Raw genomic sequence first — 26,137 nt, 5'->3', positions numbered from 1 at the left:
CTGCATGAATTATTTCCTGATTAATTTGTTCAAAGGCCTGTCGCTGCTCTGGGGCCCATACAAAATCATTCTTTTTCTGGGTCACTTGATAGAGAGGGATGACAATCTGACTGTAATCTGGAATGTGCAGTCTCCAGAAACCCACAACATCTAAGAAAGCTTGTGTTTCCTTTCTGTTAGTCGGTGGGGGCATAGCTGTTATTTTATTAGTCACTTTCATTAGAATCTGATGATGTCCACCTTGCCATTTTACTCCTGAAAACCTAATCTCTTATGCAGGTCCCTTGACTTTACTATGCTTTAAGGCAAAACAGGCTCTCAGAAGGATTTATATTATTTTCTCTCCTTTCTCAAAAACTTTTTCTGCTATGTTACCCCATATGATGATGTCACCAATGTATTGTAAATGTTCTGGAGCTTCACCCTGTTCCAGTGCAGTCTGGATCAGTCCATGGCAAATGGTGGGGCTGTTTCCACTCCTGGGGCAGCCAATTCCAGGTGTATTGGACACCCCTCCAGGTAAAAGCAGGCTGGAGGCAGGGCCCCTCTAGTGTTGGTCATAATACCCGCTAAGGACAAATGGGTTAGTGTGGTGTGCATGAGTTTCAGCCTCATCTTGATTACTAGAAACTGGAGCAGCATTTCTCCTAAAAGAACTGCGTTTTGTATTTGTTCTTCTTTCCAACTCACACACCCACTCTTCTAGGAGGTAGGTGGGTTTTCCATCCCATTTCTTCATGTCTTCTCCATAGCTAACTTCCCCCGTGGCATGTACTGGTTCTCTCAAGTAAAGAAATGATTGCTCCTAATAGTTGAGATCCTAGTCTGTGCAGGTGGGGAGTAGGACTTGTCCTCTTTAAATTGCTGGAAATCTTGAGATAATTTCTCCACATCTGCGATGAGGGGGGAAGAGAGACTTTCTTTATATTGTCACAGTTGGCGAACCAGTTCATTCACTGTTGGTGCCTCTTCATCTTTTCGGTCCATCAGTGCTAATGCATTGGCATATGATGAGGGAATGCTCCATACAAAGGTCCACCACATGGGCTGGGTGCATCAGACTTCATCTGGATCTGTGGGTAGCTATGCATTATTGGGTCATAGTAAACTGCCTCCTGCACAGCTGGCTCCCTCAAGTATTGAATACCTCTCTCCATAGTGGTCCACTTTCTTGGATGATATACAAAATCTTCCTTGAAGGGATACCTCTCCCTCACACTTGACAGGACTTGCCTCCAGAGACTGAGATTTTGTGTCTTCTTTCCAATTGCTTTGTCAATGCCCCCTTCCCTAGACAGGGATCCTAGCTGCCTTGCCTCCCTACCCTCTTATTCCACATACTGGCCCCACTATTTCAGCATCTGAGCAGCCAGGTAACAAGTTGCTCAACCTGGATCGCAACTGAAATCTTTTCTTATGCCTCACAACTCACACAGGGATAAGGATTGGGTGAGTATCACCAGCTTGCCTCCTTCTCCTGTTCTCATGATGGGCCTGGTTCATCATCACCGCAAGGGGATTTTCTTGTGTATTTCTTCTTCTGTATGGGAGCAACTGACACCATCATGGGCTGGTTCTCTGGTTCAGCTGCAGCGCCTGTCCTCGGGCTTGTAGTGGCTGCAGTTTCTGCTATGGACTTTGGAGTGGTTGCAATATCTGTTATTTTGTTGCCCGATCCAGAGCCTTTCTCACCCTTCTGAGGGTGCTGAACAGTGTTTAGCACTCAGTAGGTGTGGCTTATGCCCCAGCATGTTGCAGTGACTTGTGCCTCTCTGGAATTACCTGGGTAACAACACAATTTTTCCAAATATTTTACTAGTTCTTCAGGATTCTGCACATGTTAGGAGTGAAATTCCAGTACACCAGAGGCACTCACAGTTCTAGGTACTTGCCCGTGCTACTCCACAACCCCAGCCACTCATAATTTCCAACTGTGGGCTAAGTTTCCAGGTGATACTCTTCAATAGTTGCTCAACCCTAAACAAAACCTGAACCACATGCAGGAACACACTGGCTCCTAGCAGTAAGACCATGTTAGTGTCAACATTCCAAGGATATTTGAAATTCCTGAAATTCTCAAACACAATTGTAAATAGCCCCAGGACTGACAAATGCATCCCGTCAAAGATCAGCATCACATAGTACAGCAGAAAGAAAATCTTAACTCAACTCTCCCAGAAGGTGAGTGACAGCATGGGGAATACATACAGCAAATGAAGTGATAAAGTCTTAAGGAGCCAAACAATCAGTATTATGACCTGATCTGTCATTATGTCAAACCTCAGGCCCCACACTGGGTGCCAGAAGACTGTCATGGTTTGAACTCGGCCAGTAGCCAATCATCACATGGCCAGTTGTTAATTACTGCCTGTCCCAGTGAAATATAGGAGGGACAAAAAAAAAAAAAAGTGTAGGTTGAATAAAAAAAAATTAGTAATAGTAACAAAACAACAGAAAGAACAGTAAATCCAAATGGCTAATACATTATGCAGTTGCCCCGTGACCTGTATGCAGCCCGCCCCCAGCATCAATCCCAACTGCACCAAAAAACCCCCGCCACACTGACCACAAAATGGAAACAGACATGAGAGAGCACTTATATACTGAGCATGGCATCACATGAAATGGAATACTCTAATGACTGATCTGGGACCAGCCCTCTACCTGTGCTCCCTCTCAGCCCAACGAAAATTAACTCTATCCTGGTTGAAACCAGGACAGTCAACTAAAACGTGTGATCCCTGTCACCTCTTTGTGGACATGTGCTTGGCATACATACTAATTTTAAAACTCCTTCCTGATATTATTGGTTTGATTTTGGAATAGCTGGGAAATTGTTACATAACTCATGATATAGTATTACTAAAATTGTAGTGGTGATTTGCTCTCAGGAGATTTAAGCTTTTATAGATAATTTTTTAAAATAGTGTACAGATAATAAAATTTTTAAGAACAGAAAATGCAGTTGGATCAGTCAGCTATCTACAAAAATAATCTATATCCAAAAAGGAATAGTGATTAAAATCACAAAACCAGACAAAAACTAGACAAAAATCTGATAAAATACATTAACTAAAGTTGGCTCTATGAAACACTAAGGCTAAATAAAAAAGATTGCATTAGATATAGTATGGTAAGTCCATATAGCTCTGTTGCATCCCAGTGTACCCAGTTCTCAGGATGTCGTCTAGATTTTTCTGTTTGGACTACTGTTAGAAGATACCATAAAACAAACCACAAAGATTGCAAATCAAAATAACTCATTTTCATTGAGAGGTAGAAAACAGCTTGACTGCCTGCATTCATAAAGTAGTGAGGAAAACAGAGGCACACGGTAAGAGAAATATGGAACAGTAGAGAAGAGCAAAGGAACATGGATTCATAGCAAAATAGTATTTTGGGCTACTACAGTTCCAGCTGAGGAAGAAGGAAATTCCATCTCTGCAGCCATCTGGAAGCAGAGAAGTCTTGGTTGTCCTCCAAGGCTCTCTAAACAGTAGTGGTGAAGAGCTGAAGCAGACAAGAGAATGGAGAGTCTCTGTAGGAATCTTCATAAAACCCCAAGCTGCTCATGGACTGAACTATCTCTGATAGTTGAAGTGAAGAAACCCTACAGTTGGAGTTTGTGAAAGCAGATGTTTAAGCTACTGGATGCCTGGGGTGTCTGAAAGTCTCTCAGAGATGAGAGGTACAAGGCAAGGTATAGTGTTCCAGCCTACCCTGATTAAGAGAAGCCATGCAGATTCATCATAGTGAGATCCAAGCACAGCAGACCCAGGAGTAGTGGATTCCTAAACAAACAAAAAAACCTCCAAACCGCCACAAACCCAAACAAACAATAGATCCAATTTATGAACCAAAAAGGACAATATTTTTAAAACTGCCTTCAATAAAAACAGTATAGGAAATAAACTTGACCTTTATTACACAAAAAGGGAAGATTTTGTAACAAATTAAAAAAACCAACAACAACAAACAAACAACAAACCACCATACATATGCATATCACTTACCTTCAGACACTAAGTAATCTCAGGTTTCCTAATTCCTTAGTGCAGAGAGAAGAGAACTTCCAGGGGCTAACTGAGAATTTGTATGGGTTAAACTATCCTATGAAGCTGTTCCTTCTCCCTTATCCTTTTCAAGAAAGCTTTGGGTGACTAAGTTTCTAATATAGCACTCAGCTGAATGCCTACAGATGCTGGATTGTGTTTAAGATGCAACTCATTTAACAACTACACTGAAGTCTTCAGATGGTAATAACTATTCCTTTGTTCAGAATCTTTCAAACCCCTCATTTTCTAGAGATTCCTGTATTTCTTTAGACTGTGGAAAAGTTTACATCACTCTAAGTTATTATATACTGCCTTTTAAAATTAACAGATATTAAAAAGTAATCAAATAGCATATTATATTTTCACATATCCCTATAGAATTGCCTAATAACATTAATGTACCTCAGTCTTTAACTGACTCTTAAAAGACATGGCAAAAGAATTTCTTGGAAGTATTTTTTAATTTTTATGTGATCTCGACATACATACTTTAGTCCCATTAAAATAACTATTTATACACACACTAGGACTAATTCAAAGCCTACTAAAAATCATCATTAGGTCTTTCACTAACTTCAGAGACTCTGAATCAGATCTTGTATCTCATAATTACCAACGGATAGCTCATGATCTTCATGTAGAGGGTCATCAGCTCAAGAAAATTCACTACAGAAATGTAGGTAGTAGTTGAAGTGGAGAGACATCTCAAAATTACAACTGCTGTCAGAAAAGGGTTGAAATTACCAGTTTGCAGTTTATGTATCCAAACTATATACACAGCGATCAGAAGTATACTTCCACATGCTGCACATTCATGCACTTTTTTGTGAACTAGAATTCAAAGCATATACCACAGCTGTTATTCAAAGCCTGAATATTCAAAGTAGGACTTCAAAGCAGTAGTGAGGCACTTGCATTAAGAAAGTCTGGAATTGTCTTCACTGTACCTACATTGCACGATACATTTAATCATGGCATTTCCAATTCAAACAACAAATGTGAAGGTAGTTTGTGACAAAGCATGAATTAAGAGCAAATTACTTATCTAGTGCACTAACACTGAAGTGGCTGTTGCAACACAGAACTAAGCACGGATAAAGTTCTTCCAAGAAACTTCCCATCTTTCCCAGAGATGCAGGCTTTCCCAGAGATCCATCCTTCCCCAGCTACATGCCTAGAAATATCTCATTATTTGTCTTAAACAGGGGTTCAAGCACAGATATCTTCTGACAAATTCAAGACTATAACTGCTTCCCAACCCTCTCACTTCCCACTGTGATCCTTAACCAAACAGCTGGTTGTTGAAAATTAGAAGCAAAATAAAATATAAGTTTCTGTGGGTCTTCACTTTCTGTAGTAAGTAATACAGCTTTACATATACACATAGACAAAATTCACACATTGAACAATGCAGAATCAGTTTTGGTGTTTGTGGGTTTTTTTTTTTCCCTAAAAAAGAAGAGAATTATAGCAACCTTTGCTATCTTGTTCATGACTACTTCTCCAAGACTAGCTTCTTACATACTTCAAGCCTCTGGCTGGTGCCCACTGCTTCCCAAAGAGGGAATTAGTCTGACCTGGTCTGCCCTCTGTACATGACACTTCAGCTGCGTTCACAGGCTGGGAAGGAGACTCAGTAGCTGAAAGGAGCATTTTCTTGAGCAGAAGTGTTTTACATGAAGTGCTACAGGTTTTCCAAGTAGAGAGCCTCTTAGTGAGGGAATGAAAGAAGTGGGACAAATGCACACAGCAGAACTTCCATGCCACAGCTATTGTGGCCTGAAATTGCAAAGCAACTCTAATTTACTTGGCAGGCTGATTCACAGCACTCACGTTACAGGAGCTTAAGGCTGACCATCACCCTGCACCCACCTATACTCTGCTTCATGATTCTCAGAAGACAAAAAGTAAAAATCCATTCTAATAGGTTTTTGTTTTTTTTTTTTTCTGACCTACAAGAGGAAACATTTGATGTACACCGAAGATAAAACATACTTTTATCACATGCCACACAAAACATTACTTGATCTGGCTACAAGTTGCCTGAACAACAAAATAAGTTGAAGCGGTGTTCTGTCTTAACTGTGCTCAGTACCCTCAGCTACAATGTTTACCAATTGTAGAGTTAGCATGCCCTAGCACCCACTGATCACATAGAGTTACTTGGGACTCACAAAGAAGGGTCACCAAGGGGAAGCTCCCCAGGAAGCTGATTACACTTGCACACTCAGAAGGTATTTCACACAGCCTGACAAGCTTGAGTTTTGTGCAAAGTGCAACAGGCACTTCCATCTCAAAAATACACTTAGTGGAGGGGCTCAGTGACCACTTTTTACCTATGGTTTAATGTCCTGAATGCTTGCCTAGGAAATGGGGATCCATTATTCCAGCACAGTTTCTACCAGAAGGCCAAAACCACCCAGCGAGTCTTACAAGATGCCCGATTCAGCATGCTGTCTTGCTTCACACTGGGCTGCTACCTAGGGTGTCTGTGACTAGAGGTCAAGTATGGAGATCCTGAGTGCAGTCATGCTGGCTCACTGGGTCTGGCCACCAGCAGCCTGTTGCTCCTTTTCTGCCTTTATTGCCACTGAGAGATCAGACCCTTGATCTACCCACAAGTATAAAAAAAAAAAAGAGTAAAGGCTTGAGATTTGTACCGGGGATGTTGGCTACATATTTTGTTTCTTTCTACGTGTGGATCTGCATGTAAGTCTGCAGACTGGGACAAAAATATGGATTGTGTTCTATTTTCACATAGCGCAAGCCCAAAGTAACTACTGACTTAATACATTTATTTGGGATATACAACGGAGTAAATAAAAGAACACAAGCCAAAATAACTCTTAAATGTATAGATTTAACTTCTTTAGTTAAGGATTTTTAAACTCTTTAGCAAATCAGAACAGTCACATATTTTTGATATGCAAAGTGTATTCCAGGTTGTTTAGCATGTTTAGTTTAGGAAAGGTGGTGTGTTTATATTTCATTATAAAATACATTATCTTTGCTGCTTAAATACAGTCCTTGAAAGCTTTTTTTTTTTTTTTTTTTTTTTTTAAATCTTATTTTCATCTTCAAACAGAGCTTTTACTGTTTTAGTTAAAACTCCTGGAGGCCATCACAATTCAAACTTTCACATATGCTTCTATACAAAACATAGCAGTGACAAAAAACTAAAAAATGTAATACTTCTTCCAAAACCAGAGAAGTAATTTGGACTGAGGTGCCCAAAATTACTGACTGGATTTGGCTCACTAGGATAATTCCTTCTGCACGTAGCTACAGCTTTCTCCCTCCTGTCCTCTTTTTCAGATACTTGTAGATATAAATAAGGGCAAGCTGGGGCTGCATGAATTATTCGCACAGCTTACTCCCTGTCATAATGTTTATAGAAGGATCACAGCTCCTCTCTCTTCACTTAAATAGAACTGAGCATGCCATGATAATACCTGTGCTAGTTTACTGACGTATGATGGATGAATGTCTGCTCACATAAAAATAGCATGTGTGCTTGTAAGAGGACAAGTAAGGACACGTAATAGGCAGCACACAATCTCTGATCACGATATAGACATTACAACAGAGACACTGATATGTTACTAACTGATGAGTGTGTCTTGAGATGAAGTCATGTTTGGATATGTCACTTGAATAAAACAGACTCCTATTATCAGCTGATTTGACAGGAAATAACTACATTTTAGTCTTCTATAATTATACCTCATTAATTCCCCATGTTCTCTCACATCACACACTAATTGGATCACTGCACCTCAAAACAAAAAGAGGATCTGTCAAGCAGACAGTCAAAGACAAGAACAACCCACAATGCCAAGCTATTTCTGTATGAGAGCTGTAAGATAAATGTAAAGTTCTGAATATCCAAAGAAACAATCAAATAACAGGCTTAAAATAAAGCAAGCAGGGCGAGGGGAAGGAGAAGAGTTTCACCTACCCACCAAGACTCAATTAAGTGGTGCAACTCAAACTCATTGCTGTGAAAGACTGTGGAAGCAAGGGCTATAAAGAGCCATAACAAAGGAATTCGGCAGACTTGGGGTGGGTGAGTATATAACCGGATAATACACCTGGTGGGCTAGAGTGACCATGGCTCAGCCCTAATCTGCTGCTTGACAGAAGCCAAAGGATAAAACTGGAAAAAAGCATCTGTCCACTTCAAATGCAGTCCTTCAGCATTCACAACACAATCAGATGAAATACCAATCCAGACGGACTTCAGCATGGGATTTCTAATGCTTTTTTTGTACTTGTAGTCAGGCACACCACACTATATGTGCCTGTACAAAAAATAGTATGCTGCTTGGAGGGTCAGGTACACCAAAGGAAGATCATCTACTCTAACCTCCTGCTTGCAATGGCCATTTTCATCTATATATCTCAGCACTGAATCAAACATCTTAAAAACATAAAGACTCCTACCTGAGAGCATCTAGACTTGACAGATCACCATTTCCCTTGACAGTTTATTCCAAAGATCAGTCAACTCTCCCAGTTCACAGAAAAAAAAAAAAAACAACAAACCAAAACTCATATCTGACTTCAGTTTTTCATTTTTGCTATGCCTTTTGCCATGTTATATTTTCTCTTTTCCAAAGATTTTTACATGCTTTTCCCACTCATCTTTTAATCTGCAACTCTAAGACTGTCACTCAACATTATTTTCCTCTCTCTCTTTTTATTATTATGCTTCTCTTTCCCCCACCCCAATTTTTCAGTGCAGGTCCATCTGTAGACGTCAAAATTGGAGACAGTAGCTCTGTAGCTGTCTTGCTAGCACCACAGGCAGAACTGGAGAGGAGGGTACATCTCTGCTACAACTCACTGTTGTTCCCTTCTACATATGTGAGGTTCTTAGGATTCTGTCTCAGTGACACCACTTTAATGAAGGATCACAGAAATGTATTTACCCTGGCTTTTAAATCTTTCTTCCTGTAGTCTTCTATTTTTAAAACAAGTATATTCAATCTTAAATACTAGAAGGCAAATCACAGTTTTGTTTCAAGTATCACGAGTTTAAAGTCTCATTATTTTGTTTTGCTGGACTCATGATTTCTCACATTTGAGACTGCCAGCGTTGTACAACAGCAGGATGAAAACAGGTTTTGTATGTAATGTAGCAGGTAACAGTGACATAGGAAGTACTTCTGCAACAGTAATACATGGTTGTTTATCGCTCTCCCTATCTTTAAATGTTGTCATTTTATAGGCCATATGAAACAGTTGAAATTTATTACTAGGGCCATTCAAACGAGTATATGACATGACAGTTGAACTACTCTAAGTTAAAGTTTCCAGGCTTTCAAGAAGATATTTTCTCTAATACTTTGTTTCTGCCAATGCTCATTGTCGATCATAAACACAAGGCCTGACAGGGTCAGGATTATGTCGAAAAATCAAGGCACTCCACTGGATTTGAACTAAGGGTTTTAATTGATTAATTTCCACTTTCCTTTCTAATGAAGTTAAATAACCTTTTGCCATAAAAATACGAATGGAGAATAGGGGGAGTTGCATTCAGTGTTCCTCATTTGTCATATTTTCGATGAAACTATCACTTGGAGCATTGGGGCAGAGCTTGACTTCAAATCACCTGGGTTTTTCTTTTTGTTATCATGGTCTACCAGAAGCACTTTTTTTCTGTTTAAAGCAGAGAGATGCATTGACACTTCACAGTTTGGGGCAAATAAGAGGAAAAAGATAAGGTAACTATGAAGGACCTCTGACTCGGATGAAATTAGTAAACGTGAGACAAGTGACTCAGGCTTCATTTTGCCACAAAAAATAAAACACTTATTAAAGAAGGATGAAGACGAAGCAAGTGGGTAAGAGCAAGAGTCAAAGAGACCCCAACCTTGGCATCTGAGTTAGCAGAGTGTAGGGAATTGATTCATTGGTACTGCCACAAAGGTCTCTGACTGTATCTAAAGGTACATATGTGAACAGTCACATTTAGTTACAGAACGAACTATGGAACAAGTTATAATCATGAATGTACTTCAGTCTGTGCAGATCAGGAAATAAAGACCTGGGAAACTACTTAAAGGTATCAGATTAATAAAAGGAAGTTTATTAAGTTGATTACTTCTGTCTCATGCATATCTTTATCAACTTTTATACTATGAAGTGACACATGATGCAATACAATATTTTAAGTGAGAAGAGCCAAGGTTAGCTCAACGCAGCCTCTTATTCATCCACATCAGATAGAGTGGACACCATGATTTGACCGTATGGTCAGTCAAGCTGCTGACAATTAGTAAAGGTTCTCTAAACAAAGACATGATTTTGGCTTGAAAATATGTTTCTTGTAAATAAACTGTTCTACTCCTGATAACACATTCTACTAGACTTCAATAGTATACTTACATATGAGTATACAGACTTAAAACCTTTACATCTATAAAATATTAATAAACATAGGAAGTGAACATCCTGAGTTTTAACATACACCTAGATATGATATTATTATCAAGACTGTAACAAGTATAATAACCACCTCCTGAAAAACAGCTTATCAGTCTGCAATTAGAGTCTCTCCTCCACATTTATCAGAGCTGGTAAGGAAGTTCCAGGCATTGTGTAAAAATAGGCAGTTAAAAAAAAAAATGGAAATAAATCCCTATTTTTAAGACTATTTTCATTTTAAATTTGTCTTTCCCATGGTTCTAGTTTTCCAAATTGTAACCAACCTATTGGAAACCAAACCATGAAATTAGAAAAGATTATTTCATGGAAAAAATCTGAATAATTTTACTTCAGCTATAGCAGAAATTTAGCTGACAGTTTTAAGTATACATTAAATATCTTGAAAATAATAATACATATTTAAAAGGAACTATGTATATATATAGACACATTGTGTGTGTGTGTGTGTGTGTGTGTGTGTCTATACATATAAGCGTGGAAACAGCATAATTATATTCTATAGTTAGACCTAAATTAAGCAACAGCATCCGGATACAGAACAATACGTTAAAATAAAACTGTATGACCTCAGGAAATTCCATACTAAAATTATCTCTCCTTTAATTCCACTGTATTAGCACTGAATGGGAATCAAGACAACAGATGGTGTTAGGTATCAGATGCATTGATCCAATACACAGTTGGGTTTTTTTTTAAAAATAAAATATATTTCAGACTCTCTCAAGAATAGAATATGTTACATAGTGTTCTATTAGCCTTAGCTTCTGGCTACATGTTGCTGAAGCTGTAGGAATAATTGGACAGCAGTTCCCATCTCTTCCCTGCTGCTACTGCTTTTCTTTAATTCTTTCACCTTCTCCTTCAGACACTTTTCATAACTCAGCACCAACCAGCGGGATTTAAACATTAAGCAAATATTCAGTATTTCACTTACCTTTCAAGCTTGGTCTGAGGACAAAAGCTTCATATACTTAAGAAAAATCCCACAGCAATTTCAGCAAAGAGGATATGGAAAACACTGAATGCAACTGAAAAGAGTTGCTGCAGTTACACAAGATAAAGGCGCACGCACACACACACACACACACTTATTTATTATCCTCCCAGTCAGTATGCCCACTTAAAAGTGATAACTTTTGAAACTTGAAATTTCTGAAGAAACCTTGAAACTGTGGCTGATGAGGTCATGTCATGTGTTCCTTGTAGGTGTCTATCTCTGTCTTTTAGTTACAACGGGAGTCCAAACAGCATGACTCAGTTGCTTAACCTTAAAGCAGATAAAGTGAGATAAAGCCAACCAATAGCCCCAGATGTTTTCCATAGAATTACTGCCTTCTTCAAGGTGTTTTCTGCTCTAAGGCCATTGGACATAGGACATTACAAAGTGAAAAGAAAACAGGCCCTTGCAGCTGAGTTAACAGTACCACTGTGATCTGGAGTTATTGATCAACAAATGTCCTAGACTACCACCAAAATAACTGCCCAGCTCTACTTCCTCTCAACTGCTTATTCCTGCCCTCCCACAAGTCCTCATCCCCTGTGCAGACACAAACATATGTGAAGACAAGAGGTAAACCAGACTGAAAGTGTGGTCTAACCGCGCACTCCTTAACCCTCACACCTTCTGCCCATGCAAGCTATCATTCAGGTCACATCCCTGACTTGGGAAGGGATAGTGCAAGAGACAAATAAGCAAGTGGGTAATGGGAACACTGTTTGGGCTAGCGGCACCAAACTACACGGATTTAAGCAGTTAACTTCCAGCTGGAACTGCTCCAAATTTTCCACTTGTTAAGACTTGGTTTTAGCTGTTTATTCAAGGTTTTTGACAGACTTTAACATGAAGCTTGGTTTTTCCACTGGGGAACTGTCTTAATGCCTGTTTCTTGTCCACATTAAAATAGTGCAGCCTCCTCAATGAAGATTTGTAGCATCTTAAACTGACAGGGAGGTGTGATCTGGAGTGATAGACAAGAAAAAATGTAGGGTGCCTCAGGGGCATATTTCAGTATCTTCAGCAAAATTTGCCCAACAAATAAGCATTACAGCTTATGAATTTCCAGTAAAGACTTTGGCAGATTGGTCTGCTAAAATACAAAAAGGTTTAAGGAACAATCATTACATATTCCCTGAAGTTGCTGAAAAGGACTTGCTTTGCAGGTATAGCTCTGGTCTTCAGCAGGGCATGAAGCAACAGCAGAGAATTTTTTCTTTTGTGTACTCTCAATGATTCCAGAGCAGGCAACTAAAAAGGGTAAACCTGAGTGTAAAGAAGCATAAAGCAGAAAAAGGCTCAGTGTGCCCTGAGAAGAAAATGAGAAAAAAGGAAGGATGATGAAGAGAAGGAACGGAGCTAGAGTCTGCAGCTGAAACTTGGATCTCACAGAAGAGAGTGGTAAAAAGCAGGAAAAGCAAGCTGTGATCTGAAGCTAGTGGGAAGTTGCCTGATGTTCAGGGACATTGAAAGGGTCAACAAAAATGACTGGGAACAAAAATGATAGTGAAGATGGGGGAAGAGGGGGACACTGAAGAGGAACCTGGGTTGGCACTGAATTTGCTATGCAGAGATGAAGAGCCAAAGGAATCAAAGGGCTGTGACAGCCTGGTGCATCTTCATTGCCATTTATGTGCATGAGAAAGGGCACTTAAAGGTTAGGATGATGGGTACGGAGCAGGAAAGGGAGAGATCAAACCATTTCACAGTTTGATGAAGCAGAGAAGCAAGTAGTACAGAAAGCAGCAAGGAATTAGGGATAGATTTAAAACACAGGAGCTGCTCAAGAACCCAGGTGAAAGACAGAAGCCTAGAAGTACAGCCTGTGTTGCCCCCTTGGCTATTTTAGTAATGCATAATGCTACCTTGAATGAGCTAAAAGGAAGTTCTTAAGACAGTGGCTTCCATCTCTTCAGCTGGATGTTTCCTTACATCTCTTAAATTAGGTTCAGCAGGGCTAGCAAATGCTATGGTAAGGGAGGTAGAAGCACTTAGACTGGTGCTACTTATCACTTCCCCATACCAAGCCGCATTCAGTCAGGCAGAGGAATAGGTTAAATAAGGAGGATGAAGCCAGCTGGGATGTGGGGTGATAGTGAGGAGTGGATAAGGGAAAAGGCAGCACTCCCAACACTTTGGGAAACTGGTCACACAGGCCCATGCCCGCTGAAGAATGTCCTCTGGACTCAGGTGGTACAACTGTGGGCATTTTTGCTGATCCTTTCAATGTTCCTGAACATCAGACAACTCCAAAGAGTATTAGAACATCACAAAAGAAGGCAGTTTTTAACTGTAGCATTGTGAAACCTCTGAACACTTGATTTTTATTAAAGTAGCAAAGTATAGCGTATACATTCCTATACGACATACATTTATGGTTGCAATGTCTGTCAATACTACTAGATTTATCTTGGCCCTAGGCTAGCATATTATTTATATTCATATCAGAGAAAGTTTTCCAAACACTGAATTCATGTCACTGAAAGTCCAAGTAGAAGGTAAGCAATATTTAGTTATAAGTCCTTCTAATAGTTTAATAGGGATCACAATCACTTTAATTACAGTACTTCTATAGAAATCATTTTGGACAACTACCTCTGTCCAATATTAACAGAAATAAGCCCATCCCTTGGTGGGTTATTACAAACTGTCAGCACAAATTTAGCTGCTTATAAACTGCATGGATTTTGTGGCCATAATTAATCTGTTTATAAATATGTCTGATCATCCTCTCGCTACACAGAACACACCCACAGTACTACCTAACCACAAAGAAAGCTGAGCTGGACCTTAATAGTTGATCCTGGGCCACCTTCTGCAGGAAGCATAGCTGAACAGTTAAATTAGCAATATGGTCCAGTATTACCAGCCTTTCACTTTAGTATGACTGAATTTTATACATATGTAAGGAGAAAAAAAAATTACTTTGCTTTAAAAGACCTACATAAACATCCTCATTACTTGCAAAGATTGCATGAAAAAGACACTTTTATTGGAATAAACTGTTCATGTTGGTAGCCACAGTTCATAAGAACGTGTTTGTGAGGAGGTAACATACCCATGAAAGAATCGGTGCAATCGGATATGTGACAACTACTAATTAATTTCACTACACAGTAAAGCAAGAGCAGTCACTGTAAGTGATTTACCTAAAGTGTTTTACTTAGCATTTAAAAGTCCTCATAAGTAAACTGTCATAAAGTTACTATAATCCAGCATAAATCTGTGCTGCTATGCAAAGAAGTACCCTTGTCTTACCTCCCCCATACCAGCTTTTCTAACACCAGTAGAGGAAGGAGTAAGAACCAGGGGGAACAGGGACAGGCTTCTGGCTGGAGCACTCGTTCTGTCAAATTTATGCTGCAAGTACAGCCTTATTTACCATAGCCCAGATGCCATGCAGTAGCTTGTACTCATATACACTGCATTCTTCAACTGCTATGGCTGGACCCAGAAAGGTATGACCAATTACAATGGTACATTGTTGTTGATTACAGCACCATGATTACACTAGAAAATTAATTTATTGCAGACAATTCTTAAGTACAAATACTGCACTTTCAGTAACACAAAAAAAAGAAAAAAAAAATTGTCCTTCCCAGGTACAGCTCTGACAGTTTGGAATTAAATAAAGAGGGTGGTAGAAATTTCTCACACTGTTGTGATCATCACTGAGCAGAGCCAGAAATGTTGTGGGGGTTTATTGTTTGTTTTCTTTCAGTTTCCTAGACTTTGAAGCCAATACTGGTCCAGCTAAAGCATTACCATTTCAGAGTATTAGGATGCTGGTTGCAAAATAATTCTGATTTTATGAAAGGACATGGGAGAATAATTGTTAAGCAGAGAATAAGAGTGGTTCTGCCTGAAATTCAGCCACTTTAACAATTACTAAAATGAATGTTTATTAATTCAATTTTTCTTTCAAGATTGCTACTCAGCTATCAGTGCAAGTTTTATAAAATAAGCAATTAATTACACATCTTAGTAAGACTTTGCATTTACTTTAAATTCCTCAACCCTGCACTAACTCATAAAGTCAAAGGGAAATTCCCATTCCAATGAAACCAGTTAGCTAATGAACATACCCTGCTTTGGCTCTGAGTAAGCTTTCTTTTTAATAGTTTCCTCATTAGGCAATCGAAAAGCTAAAAAAATATACAGTGATTATAAAAATGTAATTTGAAAGAGCATGTGTTAAACAGTGTGTAAGTTAGGGGCTATATGACAATGAATATAACAAGGGTTTGAGATTCATGTTATTTGTGGAAGAGAATAAAATCAAAGCTAAATACAGTTTTCACAGTTTTAACAAAGAATGTAGAATAACAGCAAAATTCAATAGGTTGACACAAACATGGAACAAAGATTTAGAAGAAAAAACCTGAAGATTATCCAGAACAACTTAAACTGTATTTGATATATCACTTGTTAGATAATATCTCTAAGATGATAATGATTTAAACATGAATGCTTCAGTGGGACCCTTAGTAAGATGCATGAATTCCTCAGAGAAGCACATAGTACTTCTCTAGCAAGGCAGAGGAAAGATGTCCCAACACCACAAAGAAAGAGGAACAATAAAAAAATCCATACCCTAGATGACTTAATTTTCTTTAGGAGATAACAGAAATTTCTAAGAGGGTAGCACTGGATGTCTGCTAAAGCTCACATTATATAATCCTTAACTGAAGAGCTTTTCCTTAATTGCCTTATTTTCTCCCCCCTTCTGGAAGACAAGGGAATTAAGCAAAATTCATGATCCAACTGTTAAGGATCCAACTCCACCACCTTCCTCTAAATATTCCTGCAACTCTTCCCATACTTTTCTATAGAGTAGGATTATCAACCAGGATCTCCTGTTTTACACCTATACTCAGCACTGCACTTGTATGCACCAAATGGCATTTGGAAGATGGAATTTCCAAATCCATAATAAGGGTCCAGTCACCATAAGCATCTCAAAAGAGCTAAAGATTTTGATTCTGACCTACAGGGAAAGTACTGCCCAAAGGTGGGAAAACCACAAGCAGACAGCAACTGAAGAGACACCATCCGTGTAATAAAGGTCTAAAGGCAAAAATGAAACCAGCCTTTTCATGAAGTGGTTGGAGGAAATTTGACATTGGACCTAGTGCCTGTGACTGGCCAAAATATAAAAAAACGCATTCGTATTAGATCAAAATATAGTATGAAATAATTAAATGACATATGTTTCTTCTTTAGTTTGGTCCTTGAAAATTTCAGGACATATATCCCAGATTACAAAATAAACTACAAATTTTATTTTCTAAGTGCTGAAACTAACTTTTGTGCCGGGGTAACACACAAGATACAAAGAAGGGAGAAGTAGATTAACTGTAGTCTTTATAGATATTGCAGATATCACCAAAATCAAAGAAACTCCACTGCGCCCAAGATGGCACCATCCTGGTATAAAGTAGTTCAGGATCTATTAACCGCTCATGACATCTTCAGTATAAAACTAGACAAATCTATGGACAAGATGCCCATAAACAGATACTGAAGGGAAGATACAGAGGCATGTCTTCTAATATCTTCAGTCCAATAACTGCAGATGTTAAGAGGGGTATGTATGAGGGGAGTTAACTGCAGTAAACCTGAATGTTCTCCTCAAACAGAACAGTGTATGCTGCTGAGCCTGACAGAGGCCAAACACTTGTCTAGGAAGACCATTACTCTGCCCCAGTGGAGTATTTCTTATATTCTTATGCTTTAGGGTAAGCTTGCCGTGTATCTAAAAATTTGCAAGTGTGAGTGTGACAAATTTGCTTAGTCATACGCACCTAGCTAGTGCACATAACCAAGCTGACATCTTAACATCTTATTGCAACAGGTATAAACAACCTTTGCAAGATTGCTGGCATATTTCACAGATTACTTTGAGGGCACATCTCATTTCTTAAAAAAAAAAAAAAAATTAAAAAAAAAATCACTAAGGACATTAAATATACAGCTCATGGTTTATAACTCAGAAGATAGCTAGTCCCATTAAATCTCTCACTGTGCACATGTGGCAGGCAGAAAAACACATTCAGAGCACACTGAACACATAGGTTAAATCATATATCATCTTGAAACAGGCCCCTAAGAACAGCTTTTATGTGGGTTTTGAGGAACTAGTAATAACTATGAAAAGCCTTCCTACATTCAGTTCTTCAGGATAAATATGGGTAGTTCTTTAAAAGAGATGTTTTAACCATACTCACATCTGACATGTTATAAAATACTCTCCAATCATGATACACTTAAAAAATAAATATTAAGTGGAATTATTAGGAAAAAGAACAAAACGTCATTGCGTCCCTACACATATATGTGGTGTCCCAAATCCAGACTCCTGCATGCACTCCTGGCTCTCCCCTCTCCTTGTTCTGCAGTCTTAAAGAGAATTAAGAAAGGTATGAAGTTAGATGATCAAAGGTAAGTTACAGCTTCATTACAAAAAGCAGGCTACATGAGTGAAGATTCTTTAATCTGAAAAAGAACAATGGAGAGGGGGACTAAATAAACCATAAGCATCATGGACAGAATTGTTCCCTGCCTTGTCCAGGACAAGAACTGGGGAAGTTTCATACATAATTAACAGGTGTCAGGCTCAAAACAAGCAAAAGGAATGGTTCTTTTGGTTTTGGGTCTTCTTTGTTTTTTTTAAATTTACTATGACATATATTAAACAGAACATTCCCTCAAAGCCAGACTTCTTGAAATAGAAAAGTGTTCATGTCAAAAGCTTCTGTGGGCTCAATAAACACCTGGATAACACACAGGAAGAGTCAACTGAAAGCTATTAAGAGAAAGCAAAAGAACACCCCACCCACACCTTATCATTTAAGGCAAGGAAGTCCACAAGCTGTCCTGCTGCCAGCAATCTGCAAGCATGTAGTGACACTTTCCATTTCTTTGCTCAGAAGGACGTTGTCAAGTAGGTCCTGTAATTTGTCAGGGCCTTGGATGGTAAAGGCATAAATAGAAAGAGAAGAAGTAGTTCAACCAAAAAACCTAAGAGGTACTGGAAGAGCCACAAGAGTGGCTGTGGCCAGGTGGATGTTGCCATGGTTGCCCATTCACTACAAAAAACATGATGAGCCTGGGGACATTGTGAAGATCCGATGCCAGCCATTTGGCTTTCCAACCCAAGTCCCCAGCTGGCCAAGGAATGAGCAGCAGGTACACAGTCACACACAAGGGTTTCAGGGCTTCTCCTGACCATAGTCTGTGAGACATAAAGGTGAAAAAACAAAGCAAGCAGAGTATGAATCTCCTAAACTCTTTCCATGAGATGATCTGGGGAGAAATCAGCTGGATGCTGCACAACAAGCCCCCCACAGGGGAATTAAGTAGGGCAGCTCACAGGACAGAGGATTAAAAAAAAGAAACTTTTTGTGGCCAAGACTCAGCAGGCACTGTCATCTTGCAGGAAGAGACATGCCTGTGACCAAAGGGCAGCCTTCTCCTGGAAAGAACTGGGGACAAGGAGGTGTGAGGGGGAAGGTGGACAGATTGCTCCTCATCATGTGCTGTGCATGAGGTTTCCAACATCACTAATTCATCCTCTGTCACATCAGAGGGGCACACTGTGCATGTTTAGTGGCTGTGCAGCAGCAGCAGCCCAACAAGCTTGCCCATGCTGGATACTGTTGAAAGTGGCATACATTTTATCTGACCAGGTACAACCATTGCTCTACTCTTACATGACTTCAATACTCAAAATAAAATACCATAAGCCAACTAATCATGTAGTAAAGCAGCAACTTACAGGCTTAAGGGAAAAACAGAAATCATCTGCCTGTCGTAAGACACATGGATTTGAAAGTTTCATTAATTTTCTGAAACCGTTTGCTAAAATATCCAAAGAGTTTCATTAATACAAAGAACCTTTTTATGCTATTAATCCAGATTAGTAATGACTGTTCAGTTTTAAGTTTGCCTAATTCTTTAGTTCTACCTGATGCAATAGAACAGCCTAATTCTTCCTTCCTTTGAAGCATGGTCCTGCTCTCTGGAAATCCTTCACTGCTCCTTCCCCTACTTTCTGCTCCAAGATCATGGTTCAGTGTGCATTTACTGCATTATCAGCCTGTACACAGATATTTTGGAAAGGAAAGTACTCAGAACTCCTCTACAGCTTTTTACTCCTTTAGTTTGTCTTTAGTGATTTGATTACCTGCTGACCCAGACACCTGGAGAAAAAAAAGAAGCAAGGTTCTAATTAATCCTAGAGATCCACATCATCTTCATAGTTGATAAGAGAGAAATATGCAGCTCTTCTTGGGTAAGAAAAATAAAAGTATTTTTTCGTGCCTTACTTTCCACACCTTTTAGTTGTACAGACTGCTTTTACTCTGAGTTGAGCACCACCGTCTTGAAGGGACCTGTAACTGCAGAGACAATCCTTTATCAACCAATTTACCACTCTCAGTCTGAGTCCAAACTGTTCACCAAACCCACCTCCCTGAACACAGACACTGAAAATCCCCTCCCCTAGGAGGGGCCTGGACAATCTCATGTGCCCAGTACTATTAACATGGCATTCCTGGCAGGAAAAAGAAATTGCACTGAGGCATCCAGGAGGTGCCCACCTGCTGTGCTCTGCTGAGCCACAAGAAGAGTTCAGAACTTTCCAAACTGTGTGTTCAAAAAAGTAAATTCTCATGTCTCAGGGTGCTCCTGGGAGCACAAGGCAGAAGGCACAAACTCAGCATCACCAACACTCTAGCAAGCAGACCTTCAGAGAATGTGATATTGAGCCTAAATTCTTAGCTCCTGTTGCCTGGCAGTTTAGATGAAACCTCCATGAAATTTTACAAAGTAGACAGCCCAATACCCCCTACATTCAGTCACGTCAGTGGGATATTTGGCAGCTGTTAATATTCTTCAAAGCTGTGTCCTGTGGCCTGCACAACAGCGTTCTTGGTATTTGTAAATGAATACACGTTTTGCTCTTCTCTAGCCAGTCAGAAACACACCCAACTGGAAAGACAAAATAATTGTCCATTGCTATCTTCCTTCCTGGAAAAAATACTTCATGTTCACTGAATCTCCTGTGATTCAACAGTGCAAGACTGCTGATTATTAACAAGATTGTCTTGCTTCCTCCAAATCACAGAATATTTCAATATTAATGATATCAAGGAAATATTTTATTTAAAAATCCTTACAGCAATGAGATAATTAAATCTTAACATGAGTATCTTGACATAAATGAAAAATATGAAACAAAGTAAATGGTCATGTTTGTACCACAGCAGCACTCTGCCTGTTATGCAAGATTTGCTGGGGACCGGGTGGGGTGAAGAGGAAGTTGAGACTTCGTCTTAATTTGAAAACATCTGTCCCTAGGCAAGGGACAAACGTCAATAAGGCACTACTTCACAAGTTTATTTCTTAGTTTCCTTAGACAGCTAATTACACTTATGGTTAATCTAACCATAGGTTAATGATTCTATAAAAACGATCCAGTCTCCATCAAGAGTCTGGGTACTATTACATTTACAGGCAAAGTATGTTTCTGTCAAGTGTATCCATGGCCAGTTACAAATATATATATATATTACTCAAATTATTGAAGTTACATAAGTTTCCTTTTCTGCTTTATTTCTAAGAAGAAATAGTAGGAAGAAATACTTCTCTAATAGCAGGGGTGCAAATAAGCAGAGATTTTATCCTTAGCAGTACACCAAATAAAGAACGATCCTTTTAGGGGTAGAAAATACAAACACTTTCACTGACTTCCAGTAAAACCTACTTTCATGCTATCCTCCTTGTCTCCATTTCACAGCAGCCACAAAGCTGTCATATAGTTTGCAATACTTCACAGTTGTTAGTCAAAAAGAATGATGAGTCAAGATTGTGGTGAATTCTCAGAGCTACAAATGGAACATTTTCAAAGAAAACAGATATTAAAAAAAAAAGTAAATCTCAAAATTACTTCAAACACTTCTGGCAAGAAATGCCCTCCCTATTTTTCTTAAGGAACAAACAAAACTGAAAGGGGTGAACAGCTCTTACTTGAATCATAATTATAATAGAGCCTTGCTAATATTAACATTTGACCTGGAAGTACCTCAATACCTCAACCTCTAAAACTGCTGCTCTTTGTCTCTCTAATGAGACTGTTCCTTGAGCAGACTGCAGAGGTTACTCACCCAACTGTATCTCTCTTGGCCAATTTGAAACAAAAACACCCATGAAACAACCAACCAAACACAAATGTCTCATTGTCTACACAAACAGGAGTAAGTAGACAGCAGCTAACGTGTGAAGCTTCACTTGGCCAGTTTTTCTCTTGGGTCTAAATATTGTGACTGATACAGCAAGTACATTTTTGACAGTTGGAAGAGTCTACAACAAAACATTTGGTCTGCTGAATTCTGCAGTCAAAGAAAGTTGAAGGACAGTTAGAGTAGTTTTGCTTCTTCTGAATTATCTCTAATAGATTAGATCAGGACAATATTTCTGTTGAAAAGGACCTACAGCGATCATCTAGTCCAACTGACTGACCACTTCAGGGCTGACCATAACTTAAAACATGTTCTTAAGGGCATTACCCAAATGTCTCAAACACTGACAGGCTTGGGGCATCGACCACCTGTCTAGGAAGCCTGTTTCAGCGTTTGACCGCCATCTCAGTAATAAAATGCTTCCTAGTGTCCATTATAAACCTCCTCTGGAGCAGCTCCGAGCCATTCCCCTGCATCCTACCCCTGGATACCAGGAAGAAGAGCTCAGCACCTCCATCTCCATTTCCCCTCCTCAGGAAGCTGTAGAGAGCAGTGAGGTTGCCCCTCAGCCTCCTTTGCTCCAAACTAGACAAGTCCTTAGCAGCTCCTCACAGGACATACCTCCAGCCCTTTCAGGAGCTTTGTTGCCCTCCTCTGGATGCATTCGAGGACCTGAACATCCTTCTTGAATCGTGGTGCCCAGAACTGCACGCAGTACTCAAGGTGAGGCCGCACCAAGGCTGAATACAGTGGGATAGCAGGGTATCTGTTGTTTCTGACAATCTTTACAAATCCCAGAAATTTTCACACATCCATGTGTGGATGTTGGGGAGGTTCCTACAGATCTCCTTTGGGGAAAAAAATGAAGAAATAACCAAATGCTATGTCTGTTCTCAGAAGCAATCCCTTCTACTGAATTCCTATCTTCTCTCTCAACAGAACACAATTCTTAAATAAGGAAAGTCAAATTATTAAAGCATTTAATGGCATAAAGGATTTTGCTCTAGATACCAGATTCCTAGAATGACTTATTTCACAATGCCGCCACAAGTAGGTAGGAGTAACACAGGGGATCCCACACCTGTGACACCAGAGAGAAACACCAATGTCCTCTGCTCTCCAGCAGCCTTCTGGTGTCTTCCAAGAATTTCCCAATTCTTTTCCAGTATTTTTCCCTTGTCCAGGATAATAAGTTCTGCTCTATTCAATAAGGAACCTTCAACAGTTTTTGAGCTGCATCCTTGAGGTCAGGCTATTTGTAAATTGTAATCAAGTAGGTGAAGCCAGTACAGAGTACTACAGGGTTCAACGTGATGGCAGTATCAGATAATTAATGTCATTAACTTCCCCAAGCAATCACTTTTCATTGACTTTAACCATAATCAGGATCACAAAAATTTCCTGCAAGAAAATGTATTGCCTTAGTAACTACATCCAGGAAAATAACATATTCACCCATACTCAGGAAAGACTACAATATAGCCAAAATATATCAACTGCTACTGTTGGGTTTTTTTTTCCCCTTCACTTATCAGAAGGGGTTTTCCTGCATTTTCTCCTCTTCTCCCAAAGAACACCACTCGTCTTTGCAAAATAGGAGCATCTTATCAAAATACTCATTCACTCCACTAGCAATTGCAGTCTCTAAATTTTTGTAAGCAGTTATAGCCATCTTAGACAAGTCAGCAAATGTCAAAAGAAAAAAACAAATTACTGCAAAGCTAGAGGGATTGTTTTACAATTATTACAATGGAAGAGCAGAAGAATAAATGACTTACAGTTTAGCTATTTCTTAACTAAAGTCTGAAATGTAACAGGGGAAAAAATACAGTAACACATAAATATTAAGTCATCAGAAAAACTTCTGGTGACAGATAAACACAAAACAAAAATCCCAAGTTGACAAATTCATATACAATAGGAATTCAACAAAAAATCCCCCATGGGTGCCTTAAGCTATCAATGTTTTAAATTAAAATTCTGTTGCAATTTATGCAGCCATTAGTGCATTTGAAGCAGATACAAATAAAGATGGAGGGGAACTTGGTATTATCTATCACTCAGGTTAGAAGCAAGGTGGAATTAGGGGGGTAAAAAGAAGGTATTGAATGTTTATAATAGGTAATGAAAACAATCATACATATCCTACTCACTAAACAAAACCCAATACCTTACCAAACAAAACTCTTAAGAAGCAGTTTAGACTTTGAGAGAGCTTACATCTTTCAAATAACAACCTTGCCTGGAATTTCTTATAGTTCATTCTACAAACAGCTGTAGCACATTTTGTACATTAAAGAAGGATATTAAACTTGATAGGATACCAGTCTGACTTCAGTTGGATTCCTTTTGTTCCAAGCATTTTGTCTTAATGAATCACTGACCACATTCAAAAAAGTAGCAGCTGAACATGAGGTTCTAGACAGACTTCCTATCCTGGATGCAGGGTATCAATGGGAGACGATTAATACCATCACTCTCAGTTACAACAGCCTGAAGAACAAGTCTTGGTTTGGTTTTACTAAAGTAACTGGACACACCCCCTTGAAGAACATGGACAAGTTTAAACATACACTTAACCTAAGTGAGCGTAAAAATAATATTTTTGATTGGATGTTTCTGTAGACCTGAAAACACTGGTTAAGTGTTAAGAGTGATCCCTAAAGCTTTAGAACCTTCAGAAGTGCAGTTACTTGTCAGCAGCAATGCCGTGAAATCCTTCACAGGCACACAAGTGTGCTTATACAAGATACCCAGGAATGCACATGCCTACACTGAGAACTAGAAAGTGACGTGAGCTCTTGAAGCTTAGTATTGTACTCCATTCACACAAAAGGCTATGCCAAATTTCAATAATTATGTTTGCAGAAGCATTGCTGAGACCTCATTATAGGTTCTATTACATTACTTATGTTCATCCCATTGTATCTGATACAAATTGTGCAACTACAAAAAGACAGCATCTTTCTGTGTGTGTGTGTCTGAAAAAAGAGCGGCTACACACATGTGAAAAGAAAAGTTGCAGCAAACAAACCAGCAACAGCAGAAAAAATAACGTTCTCCCTACCCACTCAGTTTAGCACTGCTTAAATACCAGGAGTAAGGTTTATGCTTGTTTTCAGAGCAGATAACCTGGCCTCATCTCTCACCAGTGCATGTAACATCACAATGTAGAGTAAGGTACATTACATTCATAAACATAAACTGGCTATAAAATAGATGCATTTGAGATTACACCATCAGGATACAGTGACAGGACAAAAGCCCAGGAATTAACTCACACTCCCATACTAACAGCATTTAAATTCCATTAGCCATCAACTAGTAGCATTTTACAATTAGGTCTGATTTAAAATAATTCTTAAATAATAATAATAATAAGGTATCTCTCAGCGGAGGTAGCATCCAAGATAAATAGAGCTCAAGTAAGCATATCTGTTTTAATTGAAAAAGCAAATCACAGAATAACAGCACAAAGACTGTCCTGTACTTTACTGCTGTCTGTGTAAAGAGGTCCCAATGCCACTTTCAGGGATGCACTTCAGAACAGGCAAATACATTTTCATTTGTTATTCCCATTCTAATACAAAACTAAGAATCTTTGCATAAATAGAGTCTTAAACCTCTTAGCACCAAGTGGGACAACTGACCAGTACTGCTTTTGCATATTCTCATAATCCTACATGTTTGACTATGCCACAAAATGAAGGTGCAGTTATGGCAAACCCTCTCAGCTGTGCGGCTTCTTTCCAGTTATTGTCACCATAGCAGTTACCATTATTGTTACCATAATAACCTACTCCCACTATTGTTACCCTATTACCATTAATTCAGTCTAGGTACATGCTACTGTCACACTTTCATTTCAATATCCTAAGAAGTTATTTATGCCCAGAATGCCTGTGTGGTCCCTCCAGTTCATTTTGAAACTTTCAACAAACAAACAGTAAAGAATTATTTTTATTTATTTATTCATTTCAAATACTTTGCCCTCCCAGGTAGGCAGCATATACTCACTGAATGTTCCCAATTCAAAACTACCTAAAGAACAAGAGCCAGAGCCTAAAGACATTATAAGGGTTATTGAAATATTCATAGATAATACAAGAGCTAAAGTTTCAAGTTGCTGGTGTCACGAAACTACTTACCCTGTCCTTGCTGCAGCTGCTCCGAGCATCCCTGTTGGGCAGCGGGGCCCTACCAAACCGCGGGCACTCCGGGGGGAGGAGGGCCCATTCCCCCGGTCTCAGCTCAAGCAGAACCGAAATACCAGGTTGTCTTCCGCGGCAGGGAGGGGGAGAGGGAGGGAGGGAAGGAGCCGGGGGCCGCCCAGCCTCCTGCCTGCCGGGGAGAGGCGGGGTGCGGCTGCGGAGGGGGTCGCCTCCTCGGGGCACCCC

General features: G+C 39.3%; 1 protein-coding gene across 1 annotated transcript in view; it reads right to left on the bottom strand.

The window, feature by feature from the left end:
* The window catches only part of VEGFC (vascular endothelial growth factor C), an 83,666-nt gene that overhangs the window by 56,368 nt on the left and 1,161 nt on the right, over positions 1-26,137 (bottom strand). The window contains exon 2 of the mRNA XM_026847004.1: positions 25,889-26,124. Coding sequence (XP_026702805.1) covers positions 25,889-26,124 — 236 coding nt within the window. The remainder of the gene's footprint in view (positions 1-25,888; positions 26,125-26,137) is intronic.

Source organism: Athene cunicularia (genome assembly GCF_003259725.1).
Source record: "Athene cunicularia isolate RWA chromosome 4 unlocalized genomic scaffold, athCun1 chr4_part1, whole genome shotgun sequence".
Lineage (NCBI taxonomy): Eukaryota > Metazoa > Chordata > Aves > Strigiformes > Strigidae > Athene > Athene cunicularia.
The sequence above is the reverse complement of the archived record's forward strand: the minus strand, read 5'-3'. Positions and strand labels throughout refer to the sequence as shown.